Genomic DNA, 20,287 nt, shown 5'->3' with positions numbered 1-20,287 from the left:
TTCTACAATTTTGAATAGCTTCTACAGTGTTGAAGTTTTTCAGATTATGAAGAGAGTCTGTGTTTTTTGTTAACATTCTGATGTTCTTTTTTTGTGTAACTTATGTGCCACATAAGTTAGTAAATTTAGTAATGTGTTGGACATTGAACTGTTTCCTGGAATTTTGTAAATGTACTGTCTCTATGTCTCTAGGTTTCCTTCATTGTTTCTAGTGAATCTGGTAAATGTACTAAAGTGAAACTTGTAAATGTACTGTCTCTCTGTTTTGAGTTTCCAATCTATCTCTATGTTTTTGTTAACATTTTGCTCTCCCTTTCTTGTGTAAATAATGTGTCATATAAGTTAGTTATTTAGTTCCACCAACCTATGTTTTTTAGGATTCTATCTTGTTTCCAGTAAATTTAGAAATGTGTTGAACATTGAACTGTTTCCTGAAATTTTGTAAATGTACTGTCTCTATGTTTCCATCTACAACCTATGCCAGTGAATCTGGTAATGTGTTGGACATTGAACATTATTTGTGTACTAAAGTGAAGCTTGTAAATTTACTGTCTCTATGTTCTGAGTTTCCAATTTATGTTTAAAGTAAATTTAGTAGTGTATTGGACATTGAATTGTTTCCGAGAATATGTTGTAGTTAGACACTTTTGAACTTCGATTAATGAACTTAACAAAATATACATCCAAATATGTCAATGTTCTAAGTGACAAACCATTAATATTTCAAACACCATATTCACTGTTCCTAAGTAAACTTAACAAAACAACACATAAACTTTTAGATATTTAAATTTTTAGTTTTCTTCTACAATACTCCTCCTCCATCCGTCCTTTGACTCCTCCAAAATTTGGTAGGTTACTTCTGCCCTCTTTCTCCTTGCTCTGTCTTCATATTGTTCCTTTTGCGAGCACTTTGGCGGGTAATTATGCTTGATGCTTTCGAGAAATATATCTTCCATCTTTATCATTACGTATAGACCGCAATCAGGACTGTTTGTTTTTAAAATTTGAGGAACACACAGTTAGTCTCATGTACGGAATAACATAGTACTGTAATGCTCCAAAATCTGGGCTCACCTGTCCCCTTGTTGGGGGCATTCAACATCTTTAATGAATGGGATTTTTGAGGCAATTTTTTTCCTTCCGCACTTCATCTTTATCATCTTTGCTGCCAGGATTTCTGCTAATTCTTTTGCATTGTAGTTACATCTGTTTCCCAGGTCGATGTCACGAAGTAAGGAGTTGAAGTGCGTCCATTCGTTCTCCTCAAAATCATACACCAACAAAGTCCAGTGATGGCCCTCCAAAGAGTCATCAGTGGATGCTGAATTAAGTGGAACACACAACATTGATGTATGATCTTTGATGAAGTGTTGCTTAATCCGATCATCTAAATTAGCTTTGATTGTTCTTTCACTGCGCTTCTGCCTTATCATTGTCTGCATTGTGTCATTTTTAGTTTACTATTGAATTCACAAAATCCTCTTTAAATTTATTATAGTAATGGCTAAGAAACTTACAAATAGCAACGATGATAGGAATAGCACTTCACGGTCGATGTTCGAATCTGCCCACATTAAGCTGTCTGCAAACCAATCAATTATTTGAGAGTCACAGCCTCTATTCATCATCAGCTCGTCTAAATCTTTTGCTGTTAGGCAGTGATGCTGTTCCTTGTTCCAGACATCGAGGCTGTACAAGACAAAGTACAATTCATCAGTCACTCAGAATAATTAACTAGAAACTGGCTAGTTTACTAACCACAAACCAGTTTACCCGGAACCTTCCTGTGTTCCAGACACACACTAATTTTCTGTCTGAAAAAAAAATTATGAACCAAATAAATTATGAAGCAATAGATAAATACCCTGTCCATCCACTTTTCATGAACTCTTCCATCAATGGTTTTTCATTCTCTTTCACATATGGCCATATCCCCCCTATTCTCCAGTTACTCAATTTCACACGGGGTTCTTTCTTCAGTGTAATCATCTCCAAATCAATAACCTGCACTTCACTTGTCCCTTTTTCCGTTCTCCTCCTCACCCTAGGATTATTCTTAATCCTCTTCACAAGTGATGTTGGTACTGGCGAAGACCCTTTCCCTTTTTTGGATGCTACTCTTTTGGGAGGGCTTACATGGGGTGATTGATATTGTTCCATGTTTGCGGACACTTCTTCCACTGATTGTCTTCCCATTTCAGCGATATAGTCGAAATTTTGGGCCTTGGGTGTACACTCTTCATCTTCTTCAATCTGCACGGGAGACTTTTTTGGTGGAGTCCACTCAATTAGTTGAGTCTGGAGTTCCATGTTGAGATCAAAACTAGGATAATCATTGTTCGGATCCACCATCCTCTTTACATTATAATCTGTAAATAAATTACATGTGGAGTATTAAATTTCTAAATTCCGAACAAAACTTAATGGTGGGGACAACTTAATATCAGAACGTTACCTCTTTCTTTTGGCAACTCCTTTTCCATTGTATCTTCAACCCAGCCCCCCTCCTCACTTGACAAATTAATTTGGATCTCCTCTTCATCAGAATCCTCGTTACTTATTTCTGTTATAAATGGATATAAAAGAAGAATTTTAAACTTGATTTTGAGGACCATTTAGTATAGTTACGTACAAAATTGTGGGTTAAGATAATTGTTTGCCTTGTTTACTCTCAGCATCTCTTTCCTTGCTTTCATCGCTTTCCTCGCTATTGTCTGATATAAGTTCAGTGAAAACAACACTAAGTCATTTCCGAGACATATAATAATTTACTTTGAATCTAAAAGTTTCCTATAGAGGATCTAATAAGCGGAATTAGAATTGCAATACTTAAAACCAGCCAGATGTTTACTATTTTTGGAATAAGAATAAAAACACTTGAAACTAACTGAATACGAAATGTAGAGAACAATATTAGATTAAACCAAAATAAATTCTTAATCTGAAATTAGAGTTTGCCTTTTTTCGCAGCTTTGCTTGCACCCTTGCTTTTTTCCTTTTTTTCATCCTTTGTCTCCTTATCTTCATCCTGTTCTTCCTCACTCGCTTCATCTTCTTTTTCTCCTTTACTGCCTTCTGAATCATCTTCCTCACTGTTCTCATCATCATCTTCTTCACCCTCATCTTCTTCAGCATCATCTTCTTCAGCTTCTTCTTCCTCACCTTCTTCATCATCCGTATCATCTTCTCCACTTTCGGAATCTTCCTCCTTACTCACTTTACCTTTTTTTTCATCTTCCTTTCCTGCCATTTTCTTTACTTCCTTTCCTGCAACTTCTTTACCTTTTCCCTTATCTTCCTTTCCTTCAACTTCTTTACCTTTTGCTTTCTCCTTACCTTTTCCTGCAACTTCTTTACCTTCTTCCTTACCTTTTCCTGCAACTTCTAAACCTTTTCCCTTATCTTCTTTTACTTTCTCCTCTTTTCCCTTTTCCTTTATTTCCTTTACTTCTTTTCTCTCTTTACCCTCTTTCTCCTGAGCCTCCTGTTGTTGTTCTGGTGCATTCTCTGTATACATTTCCATTACAGGCACTAAAATGCCATCCTCTGATCGTACATAAGTGGCTACTGGAATCATTCCCTCTGCCAGTAGATCTGAATAACCTTTGAATGCATCGTCCCTCTCTTCAATAGCTTCTGCCAGTTCTGCTTGAAGTTCTTCATTTTCTTTCCTAAGCTTTTCATTCTCTTTCTCCAGCTGGTCATTTCTTAGCTTAAGTTGGTCGATCTCAAGAATCAAGTCACTTACGTTGGACTTGGTCTCTATTGTTTGCACCAACTTGGTTTCTTCTTCATTGAGGGGGAAAACAAAATCTTCAGTTACCTGAAAGAAAATGAAAAACATTTCAGTAATAACCATAGCAGTAAACCAATAAATTTCCAGTAAACCAATAAATTTCCAATAAACCAAACAGTTTCCAGTAAACCAAACAGTTTCCAGTTCATAAGTTAGTTTACATTGAACCCACAAGTTTAGTGGTATGTAAATGTTATTTTATACCTGTTCAGATGTCAGGCTGGCTAGTTTCTCGTCAAACGTATCTGTTATTTTCACCAGAGACCACCTTACAATCCTTGGGATTTCATCTTTATGCCTCTCCTCTCTTTCATAGCATAGAGTATGCTCACAGAACCATACCTTTAAATAAGATAAACACATTTGTAAATTCAATAAGGCACTTCAATTCTAATATATAATTGAAATAAACTTAAACATACTCACAGGCAGGAGTAGTAGGCAGCCTGAAGCTTTAATCAGGTCGTTCGGGTGCTTATTCATGTAGTTTATCATGAATTGGTGCACCACCACTGGCCAATTATAGCTCTGAATTGTTTCCATCGATTCCAGGTACAGCAGAATATGTGGTGGAATCGAGTACCCGGTTGTTGAAGGAAACAAAACATTGGCAGCAATGAACATGATTATCAACCTGATGGCATCCAGCTCATCCTCTTCATCAACCGCCATCCTCAGTGCATTAGCCATCATAATGCATGTTACTTTTGGAGGCACCTCTCCAAAGTACTTTACACAAAAATCTTGTTGTGGTTTCTTCAGTGTTTTGGAGGACGAGAAAAGCTCTGTCACCTCCCCTCTCAATGGCATGCCCAGAATCAAAGAAACATCCTGAGGCTTCAGCTTTAACATTTTCCCAGCTAGGTTGAAGGTTTCTGTGGAAGAGGAATATAAGCAGAGTAGTTCAAATATCATCTTGTTTGGTCTGCTTGTGCTGTCTAGGCCAATCCTGTCATTTAGAAACGCGTTCACCAAGTTGTTGAAGGGAGACTCTGCAAGCAACTCCTTCTGCCTGCTTGTCAATTTTGGATATGTTACTTTCAACTGGGTCCATGTGTTTTTAAGAGAAATCTTGTACACCTTGGACAACTTGGTTGCCAAATTTTCGGGTCTATTTTTTGGCTCACTTGGAGAGCCAACCCAGGTCCTTGCAGAGTCACCTTCAGTTACAGCTTGTTGTGTCTTCTTTTTTGGCCTTCCTTCAGGTTTTACATTTGCCATTTTTCTCTTTCCTTTTGTTTGTGGCACCACTGTTAAGGGATCATCTTGTGAGACCTGAAAAAATTACAAACCATTGTCATTAGAAAGAATTGAATTTCGGGCAATCATCTGTGTGTTTCATAAATAAAACTTAACTATGGTAACCATTCAGTGTACAGGAAATCAACTGGTTTACTGCAACTTTTTGTTCTACCAGAAATCAACTGGTTTACTGCAACTATTTTGTTGTACTAGTACGTAGTAAAATTTTTTGCGAATTCCTCTATGTAAAATATACATCTTTATAAAAAAGAAAACTACAAACCACTCACATAAGAAAGAGTTGAATTTTTTGAAAAATTTATCTGTTTCTTAGATAGTTACGTAAGAAAGAGTTGAATTTTTTTGAAACTATCCAGTGTACAAGAAATCAACTGGTTTACTGGAACTATATGGTTGTACCAGTACACAACTTTATGAAACAGATCAATCTACAGGAAACATTATTATGTACTCGGAATAAGTTTATGAAACAGAAAATTGTTAAAGTTTTCAGTTACATACCTTTTTTCTAGGGCTCATTCTTCTACTTACTTGTTCTTCAATAACTGTCTTCGATCTGCTAGACCGAGGTTCATCAATGGATACTTTCTTACTTGATTGTTTTGATGAAGTAGGCTTTACCATCTGTCCAAAACAAAGTAATATCACACAGTAACGAAATCTCTTAGTTGTTCATGATATAGAGATAGATAGATAGAGAGAGAGAGAGAACATTAGGGCTTTTTTGAATGAAAAATTACCAGAGTATTTCAATAACGTATGTTCATGATATAGAGTGAGAGAGACAGAGAGAGAGAGAGAGAGAGAGAGAGAGAGAGAGAGAGAGAGAAAACCTACCTTTGAAATGAAATCAGGTGAAAGAGGGCTGAACTAAAATCGGGTGAAAGAGGGCTGAGACGAGAGAGAGAAAACCGTTCCTTCTTGGCTTCTGTTTATGAACTGAAATCAGGTGATTTTATGGCTTCTAGTTCTTTAATGGCTGGTGGTGGAGAAGTTAATAGAAGAAGAGGGATTTTGAGAGAGGGAACGGTTTCTGAGTGATGGAGAAGTTAATAGAAGAAGAGTGAACGTTTGCTTGAGTAAAGGCGTGGGAGAGAGAGAGTGATGGAGATGGGACGTCGCCACCTGCAACGGTCACATCGGGCCGAATTTTTCAGATTTTTTCGCGCGTTCCCGGGCAATTTGAGTGGCAACTATCGTAAATATTGAGTGGCACGAATCGTAATTTTTGAGTGGCACGAATTGTAATTTGTTAATAAAGTAAGGGTATTTGGTTTCTCCATATTCAGATCTGACACAGAGGACTTCTTTCACATTTTTTCCCAACTTTGGATCGGGCCCTTATTTTGGGCTTAACTTTGGGCCTTTCATCCATTCCCTCTTTCAGAAAATGATTTCCGAGTGTAAATTACTAATTTACCCTTTGTCTTTTGTGGGGGGTCACCTAGGCAGTGAAAAGTTGGTGATACACCAATTTTTTTTTTTTTTGGCAAGTCATACACCTATCAGCTTTCATAGAACTTCAGATTGCCTTAGATTGCCTTTGACGGCTAATATGGGCATTGTGGTGCACTTATCATTTTTATGATCGAAAATCATGCTATGCCTGGCACGAATCCCGGCCGAATCTCGACGGGATGACTTGTCGGGCCATGATTTAGAGAGAGACAGTAAAAAGAATTTCTCTCTCTAAATCATGGTTCGCAGTTCGCACGTCATCCCACCGAGATTTGGCCGGGATTCGTGCCGGGCATTTTATCATGGTTGTTTTATGATATACACTCACCTTAGATGTATTTTCTATTCAATATATCAAAAGAGATTTGTGCATATAAAAAAATGGTTAGTGTATTTAACATTTCTCAATATCAAATCCAAATTAGAAATACAAGAATGAAAACTATAGACACCTCTAGTGAAGTGGGTACCACATCCCAACTAGAAGGCTGTTTTTTTTTTGTTGAAAGAAAGAAGAAAAAAAAACAACAAACAAAGAGCAAACTACATAAACAACTCTATATCCTCGCTCATAGCTTCCTTCGAGTGCCAGATCCGCTTGACCTCATTTGTCCTTCTCCATTTGGCTAATTTATCTGTTGTAGTGTTGGTGGATCGCGGACCATAGGTGAATTGAATCTTACCAAATTCTACTATGAGAGAAAATATGTTTTCCATGTGCTGCAAAGATTGTCAGTTAATATCGTGCCTTCTGTCGTTCAAGTGATTTATCAGGTTGAGGTCGTCGCTTTCTATCTGGAGATGTGTAATCTTGAGATCGTTGACCCACTGAACAGCCCGAAGGATGGCTATGCACTCACATTCCTCCGTTGTTTGTCCTCTGACTGTATCTGACAGAGCAATGATGAAATCTCCATTCTCATCACGACTAGAAGGCTCCTTGATTGCCTACAATTATTCCCTCAAAAGGAATGGTCCCTCGTTTGTTGTTTTGAGTACTAGTTGGAGACCCTAATTTTTTTAATACAAAAGTAATATAGTCCGTATGCCTCCAATCCGAGACCTAAAAAGTGGACTGTGGACACCAACTTTTAACTACTCCGACTAATATAGATGATGACTTAGAAACCCCAAATTTGTTATAAGTTTTAGCCATTTTGAAGTGACCATATAATTTCTCAACTAAACTTCCATGTGAAAGTGTAAAATTGTAGCTTCTGCCATAAAGGCTATTGCGGACAAGCATGAATATTTATGCATCTACAATTACTTCTTCACAAGATCAGTTTGGGAAAAGAGATTATTTGGTTACAGACGATAAAAAATTGGATTATAGAGAGTTAAACTTCGGAGTTTTTTTAAAAGTAGAACAAAAATTGACGTAGTGCACCTCGAGTGTGACACTTAAACTCGACATTTGTTGTTGTAAGAAATCCATCTCTAGTGAGACACTCTATTAAAACCCCATAATGACAAAAGGACACTCTAATAAAGTATCTCGTTGAGGATTCCTAAGGGTTACCTCAACTACCTAATGTATCATATGACTTTTAGAGAATTTTCTATTAAAATATTTCTAAATTACCATTTGGAAAAATTTGAAATCCACTTTTTAAATTTGACACCTATAGTTTTTGAATTTCATTTTGAGTCTCCAATTGAATTTTCTGTTGATATATGTCCTTTGAGCACATACCTACTATAAGAGGGTCCTATTTCACTAATATCTTTGAACAATTAATGAGATGCTCCAAGTTGAGAGGGAGGGGAAAATCAAAAGATTGATGAAGATCACGTGCTTGTATTCCCAAGAAGCTCTAATTATTCCCCTTGACTTTTTAATCTCCCTTTGGAGTTCACCAAGAGATTCCAAGATTTCCTCTCACTTCGACAAACATAAGTTACATGCAGTCGATCTAGATATGAGAACTATGTTTGACCCATTTAACCCAACTAACTGCAATATTAATTGTCCACGACATACCACATGAAATATTTCTGACTTGTATGTTTTTGAAACGGTTAACATCTTGTTGTCCCTCTCTCAACAAAAAAAAAACATCGTTTTGTACCCATGCTTCAATTTGGAGGTTTGACACTCTGTACCTTCTTTTTTTGTTGAAAGGATGTTACTTTTTTTTCTTTTTTTTTTTTTTTTTTTTTTTTTTTTTTTTTTTAAAGTGACACTCTGTACTTTATTATAGTTAGACTATATTTTGATTTGTCACCCTATTCGTCAAATAAAAACAGAATTTTTAATTGTACTCAAATTGTAATAATATTTTCTTTAATTGTTAGATAGATCGACAATGTTACTGTCTAATAATAGACGTTCATCCGGACAAAATCGAAATCGACGTAAAATGGGTTTAGTCGAGGCGATAATAAATTTTTTAATGTTATAAATCTTTGATTTATGGTGGATGACCACCACACTTTGTAACTCCCACCACCATAAGTTCTCCACCATTATTTGTATTCAAGCACCATTGATGACATGTAACTCTTGTATTAGATGTGTATCTCTTCAAAGGCCTATATAAGGTCTCTAGCTAATGTGTGAAGTAAGGGTGTACACGAGCCGAGCTTTTAACGAGCTGCTCGATCTCGGCTCGACTATTGCTCGTGTTCGACTCGAATATTAACGAGCCCAAGCTTAACACGAGCTCAAAATCAAGCTCGTTTACATAAACGAGCCGAGCTTGAACATTCTTTAGTGAATCACGAGCTACTCGTGAACAACTCGTTTAACATACTCTTATAATAGTATAGTACATAATTACGTATTAGTATTGAAAGTTGTACATGAAATATCAACCATTAAAAAATTATCGGAATATGAATCATTAATCATTATTATTGTATGTGACAAATAATCATTGAAGTATTTTGATGATTTAGAAAGTTTTAATTTGAAGTATTTTGATAAACGAGCTTAAAACAATGCGAGCTCGAGTTCGAGCTCGAGCTCTTTCAAACTTATACGAGCCGAGCTTGAACAAGTGGACAATTACTCGAACGAGCTGGAGCTCGAGCTCGACAGTCAAATACACGAACCGAGCTTGAACATCTTACTACTCGGCTCGGCTCGACTCGAATACACCCCTAGTGTGAAGGTACCAACCTAATGTGTACCAAATACCAATGTACCAAAGTAGAGAATCTCTCTACAAATATAAGAATATAAATCTAGTTCTTCTTGTCTACAATCTCTTGATTAATATATTTTCATTGTCTTTCTTCTTCCCTCCTTTATTTTTCACAACACGTTATCAACACGAATTGCTCTATGATTAAAGGGAAGAAGAAATTACCAATTCCTTGATCAAGATATAAGCACATAAAGGATTGGTAAGTTTGGTCAATTGTTGTTGGTAAGTTAAAAGGTATTTGGACATTTCTTTGTTGAATTTACAAACTTATAATTCTTCTTTATTGCTAACAATTTATTTTATTGTTGTCGAGACATATTAAATCATATCAGAAGGATATGAGAATTGCATAGATAAAAGGATTAACATTCCAATCTAATATGAATGTTAATGCAATTCATTCGATGGTAAGGTTAATATAAGTTATATCTTCAAAAATAAATTAGTATTACTCTCATAACTAATATTTGGTGTTTCATGAATATATTCTATGTGTATATTTGATAAAAAAAAAATTACAGATATATGACAATCAATATTTTTTTAGGTATATCTTAAGGATGATAAATTTATCTCATATAAGTACTTCAATTCTCCCATCTTATTAGATCTATTAATAAAGATTCTTTCAGGAGAAAATTTAACCATCTGATTTTGGTTACAATGAAATTGAATCATCTATTTCTATATGATATTACCAAACCTGAAGTTTGGTAATCAATATGAGTAAGTTAATTATCACCAAAACGGTGAATCCTTGCAAAACAAAATTTGTTTACCCATTCCTGAAGAATGAAAAATATTGATATTTCAGTATTGGAATTACTTTCCATTGATTATTAAGAGATCACAATGGAACTTGTAAGAAAATTACTTCATCGAGTTCAGATTGAAAATGAAGTAGCAAAAATGAACATCTCATTTCACTGTATCAACATATAGTCTGATTAGATTTGAATAAGTTCTTCACAGTGGAAGAACAACCAACTTTTGTAAAATTCTTTTAAGGATAATACAATATCACAATTTTGGTTGCACTTGTATTGCAATAAAATTTTCATCAAGTGGTGATAAGATCTTTCTTTCGTGTCTATGGATGACGACGAGTTGAAAATTATTGGAAAATAAAATTTGTTGAATATCTACTTTCATATTACACCTAAACTTGTAATACACAAAGAAAGAGATGATGGATTTTAATAGAAAAAATCGCATGAAGATGACATCTCACATGTAATCAATCACACCTGAAGTTGTTATTAGAACAAATTGCTCACACCTGAAGTTGTGATTAGATAACAGTTTTGGTCCAACAGATCATATGAAATAAAAATAGAAATCAAAATTTGCCTGAAGCAATTGATTTCTCTTTCGTCTATGTCGCATCCTTGAAGTATGTGCACATAAATAAGACGAAATCTATCGACATTAGGAGGAGGAAGTCTTATATTCAATGTCGTAAAATACTTGAAAAGTATCAAGTTTCTTCCATTTGCAATCAATGTACTGAGATTTGTACCTCCAAACATAAATATTTTCCAGAGCTTAATATGCTCATACACGGACAAAGGTCATGAAATATGATCTGAGCTAATCAAAGTGACATATACTCCTGGAGAGGATATGAGAATCCTCCTGAAGAGGCTATCAAATTAGAAATAAATGCGGTTCATGTTTTCAATAAAATTCTCTGAAGAGGATATGAGTTAAAAGAGACATATTGACCTTTTACGTTAGCACATATATGAGGTCATTGAACTATGTATGCTGTAAGAATTTGAGAAATCAAATAAATCATTTCAGACGATATATTTCTGAAAAGTAGCTACTGAGAGCATATTGACTCAGAATTAGTAATTTGTCAACTTTTGATGAGATACTTCATTACTTGTGGATTTTCTTACAAAATAATTAAGTCTTCGGACATGAAGTTGAAGCACCAACCAAAAATTACCCTGAAGGTAATAAAGTAGACATATGTAAGAAATGTCATTTAGTCTATAAAGGATTTGAAGTCCACTTATAAAATTTCAATATGAATTACAAATCCTCGAATTATATTATGAAGTATTTATAAATCCTATTGTGACTCGTGAAGAGTTTATCAAAGTTTGACAGTAGAGTATTGAAAAAGATTATTCGAGTAAAGAAAATCTTGAAAATGAATATATTTTGAAATACTAAAAGGCTATAAGCTTCAAAGCACCTCATATTGTCTTAACTTCTCATATGTCATGGAAATTCAGGTCCTGAAGTACCTAATATAGTACAGACAATACATTACGTGTGTTATAATGTGGTTTTAGAAAACAACCATCATTCATATATAAAATGTGAATTGCGTTGTACTCTTTTTCCTTCGTCAAGGTTTTGTCCCATTAGGTTTTCCTTGTCAAGGTTTTAATGAGGCAACTATGCGTATTGAAAATTTTTATAACTTGTTTAAAAGTTGTAGTCTTTTTTCCTTCGTTCAGGTTTTGTCCCGTTGGATTTTCCTGACAAGGTTTTGGCGAGACAACTAGTCATCGAATGATGAGTTTAACACCTATTATGTGTGTGAGGTGGATTGTGCATGAAATTTATAATGCACATTGAAATGTGATTAGTACATTGATTTCACAAAATATTATAATTATCTTATCGATGTATATGACAAATTATGAATCACTAGAAAGTGAATTCGACTGAAATCCTAGAAGGATTTAACAAGCTTTAATTTAAAGTATGCATAAACTTTAAAGCATTATATGAATGCAACTTGAAATGTCAAATGCTACTTATTATATTTATGTGTTTATATACAAAAAGGAAGCTGACCATAACAAGTTGAACAATGTCCTTAACCTTCATGAGGGGAAGCAAGTTTATGAAGACACTGGATACTACATTTTCATACTGTACTCTTTTTCCTTCGTTAAGATTTTTTCCCACTGGGTTTTTCCTAACAAGGTTTTAATGAGGCATATTATGTGGACATCAAAGATGAACAAATAAACAGAATTTGTACTCTTTTTCCTTCACTATGGTTTTGTCCCATTGGGTTTTCCTAGTAAGGTTTTAATGAGCCAATTTCTGATGTGGTGGACATCCAGGGGGAGTGTTATAAATTTTTGATTTATGGTGGATGACCACCACACTTTGTAACTCCCACCACTATTTGTATTCAAGCACCATTGATTACATGTAACTTTTGTATTAGATGTGTATCTCTTCAAATGTCTATATAAGGTCTATAGCTAATGTGTGAAGGTACCAACCTAATGTGTACCAAATACCAATGTACCAAAGTAGAGAATCTCTCTACAAATATAAGAATATAAATCTAGTTCTTCTTGTCTACAATCTCTTGATTAATATATTTCCATTGTCTTTCTTCTTCCCTCCTTTATTTTTCACAACATTTAAGACATTTTTACAACCTTGTAACGGTACCAACAGTTGCTTGTATGTCTCCCATGATCTAATGACTGCCTTTCGGAGTTGTGATGGTATTTCACAGTTTGGAAATTGGACGAACGAAGCTTTTGATTTCTTTTGAACTTACCTTCTTGACTCCTGACTTGACTTCAAGATAACTCCCAACTTGTGACTTGATCTCGAGATAACTCATCACTTAATTTCGAGATAGCTTATTCTCATTTCGGTTTTGCCTTCTAGATACACTCCAAGTTCTAGATACTAGGGTGAGCAAAAACCGAACCAATCGTCCGAAACAAACAAAGTCGAACCGGACCGCTCGGTTTTTGTGCTGAACTGGTCATTGTTCGACTCGGTTTGGCCGACAAACAGATCAACCCAAACCGGCTTGGTATGCCTTCGACTTGGGTTTCTAGAAACGACCCAAGCCAAACCGACCAAATCATAAGGGTTTTATCATAATAAAATATCATATATAAGAGGTAGAGAGTAAGAAATACTAAACTTTAGTACTAAGTTCCGAATTATTCTTGTTATCTTAAGTTAATAATAATTAATAAAGTTAAAAGGTGTTAAATTAAAACGGAAAAAATTAAAAATCCTGATAAAGAGTAAGGAATTTAATCCTTATGCATTGAAATGAATACCATTACTTTAACATATCCTCTAAATTGTGCCCGGGGTAAACCGATCAACTGAACTCAATCGAGCCGAACTAAACCAGACTGAATGTCGGTCGACCGAATGATCGACTTGTCTTCGGCCAATGATTTAGCCAAATCGCCACTTATCATTCAGCTTCGTAGGAGTGTCAACGGGGCGGGTTTGGAACGGATCACCCCCTTCCAATTCCGTCCCGTTAGTACGGGTTTTACCATAACCGTTCCAATTGTTAACCAGGGTGGGTATTTAAAAGTGGCCTTACCATTACCGCCCTGCCCCATTTAATATGAACCGGGTCGGGTCGGGTCAGATTCCCTTACAGATAAGTGAGATTGCTTTACTTTAGGGTTCTTACCTTAAATATAATTTCCCAAATGAGATGTTTTGTTCATCAACAAAGACAAAACCACATAAATATCACTAGAGAAAAGAATGGTTAATGGCAAAACAATTACCTATTGTCTGATGAAACTTGAAGGTATGCTTGGTTCTTTTCATCAGGACTTGGGTGTTGATCGATTTTTTCCCTTTCTCTCTCTTAAGTAAGGTTTATAGAATTATTGGAGTATCAACATTGAAGGATTTGGGCTCTTCACAAAAATAAAGAAAAATGGAAACATTAATAGATTTATGTAAAGTGGGAGCATTGGGAATAGACTAATCTTGAAAAAATTGAGAAGTTGGAGAGAATGGTCTTTTAGTAAATCAGGTAACTATACCATTAAATCTATGTACAACTTTATTCATTTTAACAGATGGAAACTAATTCGGAGATCATCGAATGGAACCATATTTGGAATATAAATACAATCCCGCGTATCAAACTATTCTTATGGAAATGTAGTACCAAACTACCAATAGCTTACCAGTTAAAGACAAAATTGGCAAATTTATCGGGAATAATTTTTCTTGTATTAACTGTGTACGCACGGAAACTTTAGAGCATGCTCTGTTGCACTGTCACTACACGAAAGCGGTTTGGTTTTATTTTTAGGTTCAGACGGATAACATAAACTCAGTGAAACAATGGATCCTTCTTTGGAAGAATCTAGATGATGAACTAATGAAATTATATGCCAGAATTTTATGGTTCATCTGGAAAGGCAGGTGTGAAGCATGCTTCACGTCCAACAAACAATCTCCCATGCAAACGATCCAGCTAATCAATACCTCTTTGACAGAACCTCTCATAGTGCCTAGCAGCAGAAAAGAAATACATCAACCTACATGGACTTCTCCATCGGCTCCTTTTCTCAAGATCAATGTGGATGCATCCTTCACAAATTTAGCAGAACCATCTGACATTGGCTGCATCATCCATGACCCAGACACAACCTTTATTGCCGCATGCGCAGACTCAATCAGAGGCCAAAACGCAGAAGAATGTGAGAGCATTGCTATTAAGTCAGCGATTTTATGGGTTGTTGACCTACAAATCACTCATGTCCACATGGAAAGCGACAACTCGAACGTCATTTCCTATTTAGAGCACCAACGTCAATCCTGTCAATGGCAATCCATTAAGCACCTGGCAGAAATCCTGAGTTTGAAGAACAAGTTTACCCAGATCAGATTCTCCTACATTCCGAGAGATAACAATTCAGCGGCGGATACTTTAGCGAAATGGGGAAGGAAAAATCGCAGGCATAGGCTATGGCATTCCATTTCGGCTCTGAATCATGATTTAGTGTAGTTGTGCTATCGTGTCTTTCTTTAACAAAAAAAAAAAATTAATTAGTCTTATTTCTTTTATTTAAGGTTATTATCTAATCAAAGCTTCTAAAACTTGATTAAGACTATAATGTATAACCGATATGAGATAACATATCCTATACCCTCCCCGAACCCGATAAAAAATTTTATCTTCATACCATCCTCGCCCCGTTTAATAAAAGGGGTAGTAAACCCGTTCCATTAGGGGCGGGTTTGGACGAAAACCATCGGGTCAGATTTAATTGCCACCCCTACAACTTTGACTCGAGCCAAAACTGAAAAAAACCGACCGTTGCTCACCCTTGCCAGATACAATAAAATGTTCTCTATTCTAGATTCTAGTTACACTAGAATGTTCTTGATTCGAGATAAACTCATTACTTGAGCACAATAAAATCTGTCCATGAGTTATTTCTATATCTTCTATTTTATCTTTTGTTAATGGTCGTGGAAGTGACTCCTTTCCATTTAACGTTTTCAACAAACTTTGTTGAACCGAAACAACTCACATCTTGATTTTTCACAAGCGGAAATCACTAATTCCATCAAACTTTTTTATCTCGTACTTTGTCATCTCAAAACGTTGTAACTAGGCTCCGATACCAGTTTGTTATGAGTAAGAACAAAAAAACTTAGAAAACCGATGATGGAAGTAAAAAACACGAACACAAAGATGTACGTGGTTCGGTTGGTGGGACCTAATCCACGACGAGCAATGACACAATGATTTTCACTACGAAAGAAGAACAAGATTACAAAGATTTCTCAATGACTTTAATATTTTTAGCAACCCCTTATAAGATTAGGGTAAACACAAGTAAACGGATCAAGTCAAAATTTTTGAATCAGAGCCTTAAAACGTTTTCTTGGGTCGTCAACCGAATTAGACATCGATCCATGTTTAAGGCACTTTCAAACTATCATACCTAACTGTAGGTCTCAAGATCTCTACAAAATACATGGATGATTTATCTGGAAAACCAACAATAGATTTAGTTGATCGATCCAACTTCCCATGAAATCATGGAAAATCCATAAATTGACCCTGTATTGATCCGTCAATCATCAGCTGACTTGACTTCTCTCCATCAGAATTTGTATTCTCTCAGTATCCCTCTTTCTCTACAAGCAGGGAGGGATCCAAAGGGGTGCGAGGGTGTGCAGCCACACTCCCTTGATCCTACCGAAAAAATTAATAATAATCGTTATATGTAGGGTCGGGAAAACGATCTGGATATTCGAAACCCGACCCTAACAGCCCGGACCAATGACACCCTACAATCGAGAAGAATCCGGTTCGGGCGAACCCGACCCCGAAATTTCGGTCGGGCGTGGGCGGAACTCGGGTAAGGTGTCTTACCCAAATTCCGACCCATTATGCCCGCCCGAAAACCCGCCCGACCTAAGGATTGTAGGATTTTCTTATCCAACGACTGGGGTTCTTTAGGTTTAAGGTTCTTTAGGTTTACCCTATATAAACTAGTTTGTACAGAAGATAAACTATTATTACTATCTAGGGTTCTTATGAGTTTGAGAGAGATAGAGAGAGAACGATTCTTCAACAGAGATAGAGATAGAGAGAGAGAGAGAGAGAGAGAGAGAGAGAGAGAGAGAGAGAGAGAGAGAGAATGAGAGAAAGACTAAATCCAAACTAATTTTTACTGAACTTTCTAGGTTTTCTTAAAGTTTGAGAGAGACAAAGAGAGAGAGAGACAGAGAGAGAGAGAGAGAGAGAGAGAGAGACCGATTCTTCTACATAGAGAGAGAATGCGAGAGAATAAATCTTCAGTAATCTTTTAGGGCTTTTTAGAGTTTAACCTTCTAGGGTGTTGTATAATATCGACTTTTACTTTTTGAAAAATCATTGTTTTGAAGATTAAATAAAGTTTTGAAGAGGCAGAGAAAAACGGTATAGGTACTACCTTTGCTTTCTCTAGATCTATTTTTTTCCTTTCTCTAGATTTTTTTTTTTTTTTTTTTGCTTTCTCAAATGGAGTTGTGTATAGGATTAAATTTTAACTATTACCTTTGATGAATTAGATCTGTTTTTTTTGTTTTGATGTATATTTTGTAATAAATCTATGTTTTTTTTATGAATCAGATCTGGGTAGTTATACTATTTATCTGAGATAGAGCTAAATTTTCTAAGTTATATCATATGATTTATATAGGTTGGTATTAAGCTTTTTTGTTCTTACACTTTTTTTTTTTTCTGTTTGCAGGTCAAATTAAGGACTTGAAGATTCCAATTTTTTTTTTGTTCTGTTTTTTATTGTGTAATTTTTTTATGTATTTGGTATAAATCTGCAAACAGAAAATTTATTTGTAAATAAAATACGGATGATTATTTTACTATCATTGATTATTGTTTGTCTCAAATAACCCGGAGCCCGTTCGGCCCGTGATCGACAGAGCCCGTTCGGGCTGGCAGGCTCGGACGGGCTACGGGCTCTGAATTGGATGAATCTGTCCGGCCCGATCCGCCCAGCAACTACTAGCGGGCTAGGCATTGTAGTACCCGAGTCCGATTCTGTTATGCCCAAACCCGACCGAACCCGCCCTATTCCCACCCCTAGTTATATGTATATATTTATATGGGTTAATCCTGTTTTGGCCCCTAATTTCTGACCAACTCACCGCTTTGGCCCTCATAAGTGGCGGGCATTTCGATTTGGCCCCTAAGGACGATTTTTTTTTCAGATGTACCCTTGAGGGCCAAAATGAAATTATTTCTAAAAAAAAGTTAAAAACGTAACTGCCACGTCACATCTTTCTCTTCCACTTCACCATATCTCTCCTCCATCACACCTCCTCCTCTCCACCTCACCTTTCTTCTCCGGTGAAAGGCTACCGGTCGGAATAAAAATTCTGATCGGTCACCTTTAACCTTAAAAAAATAAATCTTCTTCATCTCTCCATTTTCTTCTTTCTTTCTGTTTCTTCTTATTTCTTTCTCTTTTTAGGTAAATCTATATGAAAATCCATTGTTGGGCACCATTGAAATGGAAAGATTTTTTTTTTATTATTGTTATAGTAAAACACATTATGTTCCAACTTATTCTCATTATTGCGTATGTTTTATATAACTTTCAATAATAATATGTGTTTGGCAGATGAAAATACTCATTTCGTCGCCAACAAAATTTATACTTTGCAACTTGAAACTATCGGTTGTTGACCGAAAATGAAACATAACAGTTTTTGGTTGTTTACAGAACAACATTTGTATATGAAAAACATACTTAACTAGATGAAAAACACATTTTGCTTAAAACAAAATAGATAAGTTTCAATAACAAAAATACATTGTTTCTTGGTGAAAAAATACCAAAAGATTTTCCATTTTCGATTTGCAATCTGTATAAATTTAGGCTCTCCAACCGGATCAACTATGCCATATACCTCCGATTGATTTCCCTTTATTTTTTTTGTTTTTAGAACTTGTTCCAATAATCTGCAAAAAAAAATTGATTTAGCTCTCTGAAATCAGCAATTAATATTATCTACAAAAATAGGAAATGTCTGATTAAACACACATATTGTTTCTGCTAATAATTTTTCATTTTCGCTTTTTGGTATTTTTACTGGATAATAGCGCATCATTTTGCGTAAAAAATATGTTTTGTTACGTATTACAAAAATATAATTTTTACTGGATAACAACACATCAAATTGCGCATTATTATGAGTGGAAATCTCATTTTGTAAATCACAATATGGAAAATCATAATACAAAACATAATATAAAACAACATATTTATGGACAGAAAATATATGAAATGGATGATACGAATAGGTTTTATAATAAACAATTTGTGAAATAGTACAGAAGCTGAAACATAAGTTTGAAGATAAAATCCTAAAAGAAAATGAAGATGACGAAACATAACCTTGAAGATGAATTGGTACAAATGAAAACATAAAAAAAAAAGCAAGAAGATGAAGCTTTAAGATTCTATAGAGCTCATGAGCAATACCAAACCTTAATAAAACATTACCAATCGTTAATAGAACTTAAAGATGAAGAAGAAGCTTGAAGATGTAGATGATGAATCATTCATGACGTTTTGTTTTTGACTTTTAGAGTTCCGGTTGTGCTTTACAATGTAAAGTGTTTTAGAGAGAGAGTGCAATGATTCAAGTTAAGAGAGCGAGCTGGATTGAAGAGATTTTAGGATTTTGAGGGTTAGGGACGATCGGTTTCTGAAGAGAGAGAAAGTGGAAAAAAAACTTTCTGGTTTTTGGAAGAGAGAGATAAAGTAAAAAGATATTTTCTGATTTTGAAAGTTAAATGGCATATTTTGTTGTGTTGTAAAATTTTCACATCCAGCTCTCACGAAATTTACGCGGAAATTGAGGAAGGATTTGGATGGAACATGTTCCATCTATAAGAGGGTAAGAGGGTCTAAAAGGGAAAAGGACTAAAATCCATTTTTTTGGAAGATATGACTCTCATTCCCTTGTACAATTCCATAGTGGAGTAGATTTTACGCCTGACGGTCTGAACTATGTAATATCAATCTGTCGGTAATTGTTAATTGAGTTTATCCACCTTACTAATTAGTAATTGAGAGATATCTTGTAATGGTGTGTGTGATTGATTATTTCTATCAATAGTTCTCTAGGTGCTCTTGTTCTTTAACATTGTGTTTGAGGGATATTTGTCTTCTGTTTCTTCCTCAACTAAAGAGACATATAATATGAGAGAGAGAGAGAGAGAGAGAAAAGAGATCACACACCATGATTTTAAGGGAAGTATTAACTTGCTATCTACCATAAAAGAGTTATGAAAGAAATAGTAAATCAAATAAACAGCACCCCA

At 35.4% G+C, this 20,287-nt stretch overlaps 2 protein-coding genes across 4 annotated transcripts in view; both read right to left on the bottom strand.

Annotated features, from left to right (window-relative positions):
- The window catches only part of LOC147549909 (uncharacterized), an 85,768-nt gene extending 79,358 nt beyond the window's left edge, over positions 1-6,410 (bottom strand). For 2 of the 3 annotated variants that reach the window (XM_086671946.1, XM_086671945.1), the window contains exons 1-3: positions 2,664-2,715; positions 2,459-2,566; positions 1,868-2,372 (exon numbers count right to left, since the gene is read on the bottom strand). The gene's annotated coding sequence lies outside the window, so the exon portion shown is untranslated. Of the gene's footprint in view, positions 1-1,806; positions 2,373-2,458; positions 2,567-2,663; positions 2,744-6,200 lie in introns of those variants that run through there. The other variant, XM_086671944.1, reaches the window with a different exon arrangement.
- LOC147549908 (uncharacterized) lies at positions 1,074-15,147 on the bottom strand. The gene is made up of 10 exons (XM_086668397.1): positions 14,980-15,147; positions 5,564-5,686; positions 4,226-5,074; positions 4,004-4,141; positions 3,166-3,826; positions 2,664-2,717; positions 2,459-2,566; positions 1,868-2,372; positions 1,521-1,692; positions 1,074-1,439 (listed from the first exon to the last, which is right to left on the bottom strand). The coding sequence occupies exons 1-10, from the start codon at positions 15,145-15,147 to the stop codon at positions 1,074-1,076; spliced, it is 3,144 nt and encodes a 1,047-aa protein (XP_086524523.1).
- Between the last annotated feature and the right edge of the window lie 5,140 nt (positions 15,148-20,287).

This window comes from Eschscholzia californica, unplaced genomic scaffold, assembly GCF_041429995.1.
Source record: "Eschscholzia californica isolate CP2 unplaced genomic scaffold, dmEscCali1.0.p SCAF_3, whole genome shotgun sequence".
Classification (NCBI taxonomy): Eukaryota; Viridiplantae; Streptophyta; class Magnoliopsida; order Ranunculales; family Papaveraceae; genus Eschscholzia; species Eschscholzia californica.
The sequence above is the reverse complement of the archived record's forward strand: the minus strand, read 5'-3'. Positions and strand labels throughout refer to the sequence as shown.